Below are 11,823 nucleotides of genomic sequence, written 5' to 3' on the forward strand. Positions count from 1 at the left end.
TTCATTGAACCAATAAATTAACAATGTGTGGTAAATTTTGGCAACTTCTTTCTCGGACAAAATTAATTAGCTGAATGGAGTACAAAATTGTACAATTCCCGATCAATAAGTAATCAGACACATACTTCCAATAATTTTAAATTAAAAGCAACTCTTCTCTCTGAATTGTATAGCATGAGGTAGAATTTCCAAACAATTCTAAACTATATTAAAAAAACAAAGTCAGGGTAGGACAGTTGACTATGTGAAGCATGTACTTTTTGGTAAAAAGTCAGTGATCAAACCTAAAAGGACCGTTATATGCCCTACAACTTTGAAGAGGTTTTGGGTGGGCTTATAACGGGGAGGGCTTATATCTGGGTTGTTGACGTCTTATGCCGATACACTGGTTATATAGACGTGAAGAAAGAAAAAAAAAAAACAGTAAAATACAGCAGGAGCTTATATGCAGGCAGCATAAAAAAAACTGTCCAAAACTGAGCTGAGTAAGTTCACTTACATGTGTTTTATGTAAAAGAACGATAACTTTTATGTGTCTAATTACAGAGAGCTGTAATTCAATAGTAGCATGATTGTATTCCAATTTTCAAACAGGTAGATATAGTTGTCTTAGCTACTGCAAGTTATTGGCAAGGAGCCCCCTTTAAATATTACCTGGTCATCTTGGGACCACGTTCTCTGATGCCTGAGTGACGGCACTTGCCACAAAGACAAGGTCCCTGATAAATGTAGGGCAGCAAGTTTGGTGCCATCTGGTGACAGGGACATGTAAACCACACCATCCTAAATGGAACCAATAGATTATTGCAGTGTGAGTACAGTAGAGTCCTACCTTACAACCACCTGAATGATACAATCACTTTGTTATAACTGCCACTCTTCAGTTATTCATCATTTTTTTAAAATTAAGAATCTCTTTTATAAGGCCATCCTCTTAATAGGACAGGTTCACTGTTGGTTGGATAATGGGATTCACTAGGGTTCTTGACAACAGCTTCACTTGGTAATAGTAATACACAATTAAGCAGATTCATGTTGTGTGTCAACCCAAGGATACAAAAACAAACACTGACAAATGGAAAATACTAAAAACATCTTTTACTAATAAAGTTTTATATCCAGTGCATTACAAACAAACATTATTGCTGTATAAAGCGAGTTTTGAAGATAACTTGTAGATGTCAGTTCAATTTTACTGTTTGTACAATGTGGTGTCTTCCTTTGTTTTATGTTCATTATCATATTATACTATACACCAGAACAAACTGTACCATGAGAGAAACTGAACCACCATAAACATACGTATAAAGCAAAGAGATTTCTAACCTGCCCTTCAGTTCCTGGATTAAGTAGTGGAAGACTCCTAAGCCTGTTTAATATCCCGGAACCAGCCTACACCATAAACATATGAAACGTGACGTCAGTGCTGGATGACTGCAAAATGTCGTCTAGCGCTATTTTACAGCATCCTCATTGAAACATTATCACAATACAGTTTAGATCAGGAGTTACAAACAATGGAAAGTCAATTAAATCAATTTGTCAGTTGATTGGGTTTATAGAGGCTGCCACTAACCTTAATAAACTTAGTGCCTTCATCTTCAATGAGATTATAATGAGGATATCCTGAGAGAATCCTCCAGGCAGTTAAACCACACTGAGAAGCTGGGCAAGACATGTCTGTTTTTAAACAAAACAAAAAACAATGATATGTTCATTTAGTTGAATTATTATTAAGTGTCCACCCTTGGGGAAAATAAGAAGGTCATCATTTAGCTTTGTGCAGTGTTCTCCCTAGTTTTCAGCACAGCAGGTAAGAAATTTTTTAAAACCGGTAAAGAAATTCCGGTAAATCCCAGCCGTTTTCTAGTTTACCTAAATGGAACAGAATGTTGTCCAAATGCTGGACAAATTTTATTTCATGACAACTTTATTATGGCCTTGCAGACCTCTTTCGCCTGCTATAAAGCCTAAGAAAAATTGCATAAAATCTTCTGTTGTTTTGAGGAGATACATTTGCTGTCGCTTACATGACGTACTACTTAAAAAATCGGCGGTCCTGTTTCCTCTTTGCTACGAATTGCTGCAGCTCTTTTTTTCTTTGCTTCGAATACTCAGCATTCACAACAGCCTTGTTACAAAGTTGTATTCTGAGTGCTTCTTTTAACCTGTCATCTGGATTTTGTTTTAAACACTTACGAACTTATGAGAAGAATTTGACATTGAAAGCTGCCTTTGACTTCACCACGTGTCAGCTACGGTCAACTAAGCAATCAACTTTTTATTGCATTTTGCATGTTTTTGAAAACTGAACTATTTTTATGTAAGTAATATTTCTCACTTCTGGAATTATTTTAACCTCTTTGCCTTTGTGATTGTTTTTTACGATCTACTCTAGCAAGCTATTCGAGGTGATAAAGGATCATCTTCCTGTGGCACACGCGTATGCAGACGACACACAACTCTACTTGTCCTTCAAGCCAGTCTCTACATCTAGTCAATCTGAAGCAATTGAAGCAATGGAACTTTGCATAAAGGCGATCCGAGCGTGGATGATTACTGATAAGTTAAAGCTAAATGACGACAAAACCGAATTCCTAATAATTGGCACGAGACAACAGCTTAACAAGGTGAACATCGAGAAGTTATCAGTTGGTGATGTCAGTGTTGCTCCTGTTGCTGCTGCAAGAAATCTTGGAACTTGGTTTGACACCAACCTTAGTTTAGTGACACACATTACTAAGACATGTAGGGCTGCTTTTTATCACTTGCACAACATAAGACGCATCAGGAAGTTTCTTTCGATTGAGTCTACCAAAACGCTGGTCCATGCATTGATAATGGGGCGTATCGACTACTGTAACAGTCTCCTCTATGGTTTACCGTCCACCCATATCATAAAGTTGCAACGCGTGCAAAATGCAGCTGCTAGGCTTATATGCTTACTCCACGTTTTAGTCACATAACTCCGGTTTTATATTTTTTACATTGGTTACCCGTTAAATTCAGAATTGATTTTAAAGTTTTAATTATTACTTTTAAAGCAATACATGGCAGAGCGCCGAACTACATTATCGATCTTATTGACATTAAGAGTCCCTCTATGTACGGTCTTCGTTCGAATTCGGAACTACTTCTCGCACCATCCTCCATAAAGACAAAGAAGACACTAGGTGACAGAGCTTTTTCGGCTGCTGCTCCAACGCTCTGGAATCAATTGCCGAGCGAAATAAGACACGAGGAGAATTTTAACCTTTTTAAATCAAAACTGAAGACATTTTTATTTAGGAAAGCGTATAAGTAAGATCATTTTAATATCTATTAATTAAATTAATTATTTTATCTCTTTTTAGTCATATGTACGTTATTGTAAATAGCTAGTTTTTAAAACTCTTATATTCTTAGTATTTTTTTAATTTTTTTTTTTTAATTTTTTAATTTGTTTTTCTTCTATATATTTGTAAGGCGCAGTTGGTCATATTTACATGTTAATTTGCGCCTTAGAAATCTTAAATATTATTATTATTATTATTATTTTCAATGGACAAAGTGGAAGGACAGCAAGGATTGCTGCCACTTCATTGTGGAAACGATCGTAGAAACTGTGCAACAACAGATGTGCACTTGCCGCGAAGTGAAAAAGACCAGCAAAACTTGCTCTTTCTTCGATACCAGCCCTCAGAGATTCAGAAAGCGAAGGGAAATAAAGAATATTGAATACTTAAGTACAAATACGTAAATGAATACCGTATTGCATTTGTCGCTGTTTATTTTCAATATGTTATTTTATATTTTCAATCATGACTACGAAGATGAAACGAGTGGAGTTACTAAAGTTGCTATTTACCTGTTGAATTTACAGGATATCTTAGCGATTCTAGGCGGTAAAGAGTCGTGTTACAAGCGGTAAATTTTACCGGTTACCGCCTGACAATCTTATCTGTCATCAGCTTTTTTGAAAACAAGACCAGACTACATGTATTAAATTCCTTGCAGCCACTTTATAATATTAGTGGTAAAAATTTTAACTCTCACCAGGATGACCAAAAAGCAGCCACAGCCAAGCAATGTGGCATGGCAAAAAGTAAAGCTTTCAGTGTGCATCTTTCTGATAACACTCGCTTTTCTTGCTTCTTTCTTGCTTTTAAACTTTCAAATCAGCATCAGCCGAAATTATTAAAGGAAAGCGTAAATAGGCAATTTAAGTTTCACGAGTGCAATAATTAAGTCACCTGTTGAATTGCTCAGCCCTTGTCCTATAAGACTGCCAACAATCAACAAGCTGTGCTGAGGATGGTAAACAACACTGCAAACTCCATGAGGCAAAACATTGGCAAAAGAAAAACTGTGATTCTCTTGAAAATTTGTAGAGCTGTAAGAAAGACATTAAATGGTTACCCAGCTATCATCATTCTCATTACTTACCTAAGATACAATTTTTAATTACTTCTGTCATGTTTTCGAACTTTCAACAACTCTCAACAAAAGGCAAACAGTAAACACAGCTAAATTATACTCTTAGGTTAACTTTTTTTAAGACGGAACTCAACCTGTTACAATCCGATATTAATGGGAAAAACTTATATCCTCCATTGATTAACTTGGGTCAATAAATATTGACTTCATTAGAATCCTCGATCAGTCAGTGTGACCTATGAGTAACAACATGCCATGACTTTGTACAGAGTACTTTTTTTAATTTGGTGATTTGAGGAACATAGAGAAAGGAGTAAGGAGAAATAAAGTAGTTCCGTCCTTAAAAAAAAACATGTACAATATATAACGTTCAATGTACACACAAACCTGACCAAATAATTCTTCAGCACACCACAGTAATTTATCACTAACAGCTCGGCAGACCTGAAAAAGAACATTCAGTTAAGGAAACGTTATTATTATTTTTTTATAAAAGACGATGTTACAAATTGCATCCTTTACACTTTGCACTTTTAAAATAACCCTCCGATATTGCTACGTCACCACATCCCCTACGTTTGTTTTATTGAGTGTTTGTTTTCGTTATTCTAGGGTGCTCTCATCATAACTTTGGCCACGCTAACAAAGATCGTTTGTAATGCCAGCCGTTTCCTTATAAAGGAGTTCAGAGTTCATTATATGAGGGCAACTGTTGCTGTATTTGTGACCTTTCATAATGATACATATTCTGCATGTTTAGCCAAGAACATCACAACTATATGTTACAATGTTGATCAGAATCTTACCATTGTGAGCTATGTTTGTGATCAATAAAAGCCAGTCCAGCTATACAATCACTGAGATCTGAAGGAATAGTCCCAACAGGCTAGAAAAGACAATCACGACATTGTGAAATTAGTTCTTCAAATCACCTTTAGTGAACTGGGACACTTGGAACAAAATTACCCAAAGAATAGTGAGCTTTTTTTTAATAAATGAACCAACATGGTTAATGATTACAAACAATAGTTTTATTAATGACAAAATTGAAACCTAACACGATTGCAGAAAGTTGCAGATATCTTAAAGAAACTTCGTCATTTTATTATTAGCTACTTTCGATCTTTAATTTTGAGCAGTCTTCAATGCTCTTGGTTTGGCCTTCACAAAAGGAGTTTTCTCAAGGTAAATTTTTGGAGTAAAGGTAAGGTAAAGGTAAAGTCTGCATATGAGCCTACTGGCCACACAGGCCGGAGCTTATCCCGGTTTCCATAGCATAAATCAGCTAGGAGCACCCGCCGTAGTTCCACCGACTACTTGATTTTATGTCATCGGTTACTTTGGCCATAGCAATCAGCTTGTGACAAACAAGCATGGCTTGTCACAGCTGCCTACTCTTCCAGCTGCTCACGCCTACTTCAAAACATTTTGAAATCCCTGCCTGGATGGGATGCTTGTCCATAGCACTCGGCAGGGTTAACCCCACCATTAAATTTGCCCGTACCCATTTATATACCTGGGTGAAGAGAGGCACTATGAGAGTTACCGGTCAGTGTCTTGCCCAAGAACACAAAACAGTGTCCAGCAAGGGGTTGAACTGAGACTGCTTGATCTGAAGTCAAGCACACTAACCATTAGGCCATGCCTCCCTTTTGGAGTAAAAAGATCAAAAAATTGTGGTAACTCTGTGCCATGAATGCAATCTGTAGAAGGTATAAGGCATAGAGGAGCCAATAAGTCGACAAATTCGGGTAAAACAGACTTTTATTTGCCTTCACTTGGTTTCAAATTTTGTTGTTGCATTATTGTCTCAATGTCAAGTGCTGCTCTCTTTACGAAAAAGATCACCATCGTAATTAATGTTTTGATTGGTTGATTTTTCCCAAGTGGCCTGGTTTAAGTAGTAACACTGTAAATCAAGTAAGTTGAATATTGTATAGCTTACCTGGGAAATTGTGAAGAGTAGTTCCCCTGCAAGATCAAATACCACTATGTCTCCAGAGCTACAAAACAAAATAAAAGAAAAAATGTAACTCATAGCGCATAGACAATATGTAGAATTTGTTAGTGATAGAAAGACAGCTATTAGTGCATGCTTTCCTAAGGAGTATATTTTTTGAAATAATAAGCAACATGCAAATTACAAACCTATAAGAACAAGCCAACATAGAACAGTCCTGACTCCAAGCCAGCTTTCTCCATTGTGGACAGTTGTCTTCGTCAACTGAAACAAAAACATCAAGGAAAATGTTACCTTGCATGTAGCTAATGATTCATAAATTTCACAGAATGTTGTGCAGAGACTGACACTGCAACAACAACAACAAAACCTTTATTTAGACACGATGGGAAAAAAGCTACATAGCGTGTGGGGTCAGTAACATTTGCAAGATCAAATGTTACTGATAATTATTTCACAAATCAAGTTAACGGTTGACTGGCTGGATGGTCCATTAGCATGCTGTATTCAAGACATGTCCAGAGCATTGACATAATAGATGTTCTTAGTAATCATGGAGCTTTGACAAGAGGATCCTCAGTTTGCTAACATAAAACTCTCTGTCAATAAGAAGCTGAGTGTAAATCTGAAGTCAATTTAAAAAAAAAGTGATTCGATCCTCATGCTGAGCATGCAAAGTTAAAGATTTTGCTATCCTGAGAGGTAAGGTACTATCAAGTTTCATGTAGAGTCATTAATGATCAGAGTTCTTATTCTCAATACTAATTTTCTTTCCAACAACAATAATTTATTATTTATACTCCAATTGTCTCTGGTACATTAACAACTGCATTTTATTATATAAACTGCAGTGTTTTAGCGAGTGGTAGCAAATCGAGAAAAATGGTATCACACATGTGTGGATAAAAATGATATCCACACATGTGTGATATCATTTTGACCAAACAGCTTGCAGAGTTTGCCATGTTTCAATGCTCAATGGGCCAAAGTAAATTGATCTTAAGTCGAAACATCTTCGGATCTTCCTCAGCAATCTTCGGAATCTTCGGAAATTTTCGGAAAATGTTCGGAATCATTCGTACAACCTTCGGACAACATTTTGAAAATTTTCGGAAATCTTCGGAAAATGGTCGGAAATCTTCGGAAAATCGTAAAAAACATCGTAATTAGTAGGTTTATATAATAAAAAGAATAATACATGGTTGCTTGGAGATATGAAATTTATCTTCTCGTGTTCAAACCCGATATCTCACTCGTTCGCTGCGCTCACTCGTGAGCTATCGATTTGAACACTCGAAGATAAATTTCATACCTCCGCGCAACCATGTATTATCCTCTATATCATTTATGCTCTATGGAAGATGGGTGACTGGCATGTCTGATGTCTGAGGGCCAACCAGCCCTTTTACAGTAAACTGCTCCTATGGCTGACAATCCCTGCAACCCAGCCATGAGTCGCAATGCAGAGTCATCTGGGCACCCATCACATTGACTTAACAGTGCAGTGTGGAAGGGGGACATACACTGTAAAGGTAACCATCTGCCATGCCATGTCATGCCCACACTGATGTACTCTGCAGGAGTGTTTTGAGCCTGTGCTTAATACATGTACATTTTCATTCTGCTGACTGTCAGATGAACACCAGCTTCCCTTTGTTGTTAGCTTAATTAAATTACAACTAACAGCATAAAAGGCAATGTCAGATGGGTTTGTCTACAAGAAAAATGTTGTAGTCCAAATTGTACACCTACCAGCACATTTTGCAACAACTGATTCAAAGTCATCTACAAATGATCTACACAAAAGAAAAACAATATTCAGTGCCTATTTAGTAGAATTGAAAGGATTTTGATTTTAATAAAACAGAGAACTTGTGTTGAAAACATTTTGCAATTAATTTTGGACTCAGTTTTTTAGATAAAATTGAACTATGAAGTTTATTATACAGCTGTTGTTATATAACAGTTATGCTGTTATACAGTTATAATTATGATATTACCTTATTTCAATAAAACTGTCTTGAAGTACTGCAAGGAGCTTCCCATCACTAAAGAAAAACAATACAAAAAAGTGAGACAAATTGCATGTCAATACAATGCACATGGTTTAAACTTGTTTTGGTTATGTTTTGTTTTCTATCTTTTAGACATATGTTCTGCTGATTTAGAAAGTATCGAAACTTGCCTGGTAACATGACTCTGAAAAATGTACTTCTCTAAGTCTAGTTTAAACATGTACAAGGATGTGCTCTAAGACAAATTACAAGGAGCCCAAAGGTTCCAAACTATGAGATCCAGGGTGCCCAGCATAAAGCTTATATGAAAGAAATAAGATTATCTGGTCGCCCAAAGACCAAAGTTAGTCACCTGAGGCACCCAGGCACCCTTAGAGCACAGCCGTGATGTATCATGTTTTACGTACTAAAATGTACCTGGATAAGGCAAACTGCCAACTGAGTGAACTGTTGATGATTTTATATAGCTGTGCTGGGAGGCCAAGAATCTGATTGCTGCCACTGAAATTGAATAAAACATTAATTTTTACATATATGCCATGAACTAAATATAAAACAATATCATCATTACATGACATAAGAGGGTTGTAGGGCAATTTATTTCCAACTGGGTGTCGTAAAACCAAAACCAACGTAAGCACTCTGACCAATCATAAAGGTCACAAACAATCCAATGAACCAATCAAAACTCAAACAAATACTTAAAAGTGCCTCGCAAAATTTGGTTTGGCTGTACTTCTAATTGGATGAGAAAGTGGTATGAAGTTTTTTGTTCCCTAAGAAGTGTTTCAAGTTCCAATCAATTTTAGATCTTTTGATTATAAATTCTGAAATAAAAATGAAAAATTGAGCTCAGTTTTAGCCCTGGAGAGGTAAACAATAAAAAAATATCACTTCAATAGCATTAGGAAAATTGTCTTTAAAGAATGTACATGTATACTTATTACAATTCATCAAATGTTTTCTTGAGGAATTAACTGATGATACCCCCAAGTAATATCCCTGCATTTTGTGCTGTTGCATTTAGTTTTCATCTCAAATTATTTGTAATTTGAATGGAAAAACCGGTAAATGTTCTGAACTGATTAGCAATATTTTCTGATCACCAAAGAATTAATTTGACATTGACAACTTGGAAGAGAGGTCTCTCATAAAGAGCAGTATGGTGTAAAAATATTTGAAAGATAACACAACAGTCTCCCTCCATCTGACCTCAAAAATATGCAAACTTGTAAATTTGTCCTTGGACATTATCTGTTCCTTGAGCTTCGTTTTTGGAAAACTGTTTTTTATATCTACAGGTGCATACCGTATTTTTGTGTCAATTGGCAGTTATCGTTTCCATATAGAATTCCATATTTTAAATCTACACATGTAAAATCTTCTCAGGCATTTACAAAAGCCAAAATGAATTACCTTATAGTATACTGAATACCCCTCAGCAACCACCAAAAGGAATCTAGAAAAAGGGAAAAAGAAACTGCTTTTGAGAATACATGCTATAAAACAAAAAGTATGTAACATTCAGTGCAACATGTTTATAGCGAGATACAGTCAAGGAGGCTAAATTCTAAATCTAGTCACTACCAAACTTATTTGTTACATGTCCACTTCTTTCAAAAACATCCACCTAATTTTGTTTGTATAATTAACCAAATTGAATGTGGAAGTCTTTTTCGGTCAACTGCACCATAGAGAGATAGTTAGTACCGGTAGTTAGTCCCTCCAGGATCAAGTGAACATCTCATATTAACAGGTGGCTATTTTATACCATGTCACTCAAACAATAATATTGCTCTAGATTGATAAATAAATAAATAAACAGACAAACAAACAAAAAAAAAACAAATAAATAAATAAACAAATACATTGTAGAACAAAACAGAATAGAATAAGACTTTAATTATAAACAGTTACTTTATCAGTTAGACTGGTTTACATAAAAGCCAGTCAGAGGCTAGCTGTTACACTTTTATTTGAGCAAATATGGTAGTTTAAAAACTAAACAGATATTAAATGAAAATACTTTGTGCAACTGTTAAGAACTTCTTTGGTAGAGATCCCCTCAGCTGACCAATGTCAAATCCGGTCTTGTTCTAAAACAAACAACGTTAACATCAACATTGCTTATTATATACCGTAACTGTTTGAATTCTAACTGTCAATACCTAGTCTAGACTAAATTTGTCAAATTGCTAATGGCTCAGTTTCCTGGTAAACAATACTGTCTTATTTTTCTTGATATATAAACCAAAACTCTCTGGTTTCTATGACCTATCCCAGACTTCTTGTTCGCGCAATTCCTTTTTGGTCCTTTTTTATTGTAAAAAAATTTTGAGACCAATAAAGTTGATAGATTCACTTTTTGCAGCTACAAATATCTATGTATCTTATAAATGGGAGTAGCTTGCCCAACCCCAACGGCCCAATTAAACCATTTACAGTAATGTAGGTAATTACAAGGTCAATAGAGCAGTTTTCAATTGAGTGTCGTAAAACCAAAACCAAAGTAATTACTCTGGCCAATCACAAAGGACACAGACAATCCAGTGAACCAATCAAAACTCGAAGCAAATACATGTAGCTGGCACGAAGCGCGGGAAAACGTGCGCGAGCGAGTCGCGATTGGTTTTGGTTTTACTTCTGATTGGCTAAGAAAGTGGCGCGAGATTTTTAAGCCAATCACTAAGCATAGTAATTCAAAACCAAAGCAAACGCAATTTACTTTCGACACTCAAGTGAAAACCGCTTTAACTGACCTAGTAATTACCAAAGAGAATTATTTTCTTATAAAGACAGATAAATGACAAAATAGTGATTATAACTAGTTTATGACAAAAAGGTGCCTCTGCTAGGTGTTATAAATTATTTACAGTCAACTTGATCCAGCACCAAACACCACTGCCTTGTGTTCCATACAACAATTTCCCCACTGTTCCCGTTCCCATCCGGCCACGGCCCGCAGCAACAGAACGAGCTATAGCTAATCTCCGGTAATTTAGAAATGCATTGAAACAAAAGGGTCCCACAGTTTTACACTGAATGACAGGAAATATTGCTTCGGTAGCAATATGAGAAATTTATCACTTGCAGTGTCACTTGGTCTCCTCAATCTGGTTATCTGTTCAACAAATCTCCAACTTGACCGAGAACAACGCCACGTATGACTTTTGCGAGTTAAACCGGCAATAAAAGAAACAAAATAGCTCTTGAAATTACGGAAAGCGAATTCAAAATTCCTTTCAAGCTAACACAAATAAACACTTACCAAGATTTCTCCCCCAAGAGACCACTCTGCACGAATAAATACATCGTACAAAATGTGATCTCCTGCGACCCCGGCAGCCATGATGGAATTCTTCATTCTTCAGAGGAGACTGAGAACCAGCCTTCTCATTGGCCACAGAAGATCACGTGAGATGCCGCACACCA

The 11,823-nt window shown here is 36.2% G+C and overlaps 1 protein-coding gene across 1 annotated transcript in view; it reads right to left on the reverse strand.

The window, feature by feature from the left end:
• The window catches only part of LOC144659397 (NBAS subunit of NRZ tethering complex-like), a 41,365-nt gene extending 29,563 nt beyond the window's left edge, over window positions 1-11,802 (reverse strand). Inside the window, exons 1-14 of the mRNA XM_078519810.1 lie at window positions 11,660-11,802; window positions 10,418-10,487; window positions 9,808-9,850; window positions 8,809-8,892; window positions 8,377-8,424; window positions 8,129-8,172; window positions 6,565-6,640; window positions 6,362-6,419; window positions 5,223-5,302; window positions 4,804-4,860; window positions 4,233-4,372; window positions 1,577-1,680; window positions 1,327-1,392; window positions 655-783 (exon numbers count right to left, since the gene is read on the reverse strand). Of these exons, the coding sequence (XP_078375936.1) occupies window positions 655-783; window positions 1,327-1,392; window positions 1,577-1,680; window positions 4,233-4,372; window positions 4,804-4,860; window positions 5,223-5,302; window positions 6,362-6,419; window positions 6,565-6,640; window positions 8,129-8,172; window positions 8,377-8,424; window positions 8,809-8,892; window positions 9,808-9,850; window positions 10,418-10,487; window positions 11,660-11,755 (1,095 nt within the window). The 5' untranslated portion in view covers window positions 11,756-11,802. The remainder of the gene's footprint in view (window positions 1-654; window positions 784-1,326; window positions 1,393-1,576; window positions 1,681-4,232; window positions 4,373-4,803; window positions 4,861-5,222; window positions 5,303-6,361; window positions 6,420-6,564; window positions 6,641-8,128; window positions 8,173-8,376; window positions 8,425-8,808; window positions 8,893-9,807; window positions 9,851-10,417; window positions 10,488-11,659) is intronic.
• Window positions 11,803-11,823: the final 21 nt, after the last annotated feature.

Source organism: Oculina patagonica, chromosome 1, assembly GCF_052425735.1.
Source record: "Oculina patagonica isolate OP01 chromosome 1, crgOcupat, whole genome shotgun sequence".
NCBI lineage: Eukaryota > Metazoa > Cnidaria > Anthozoa > Scleractinia > Oculinidae > Oculina > Oculina patagonica.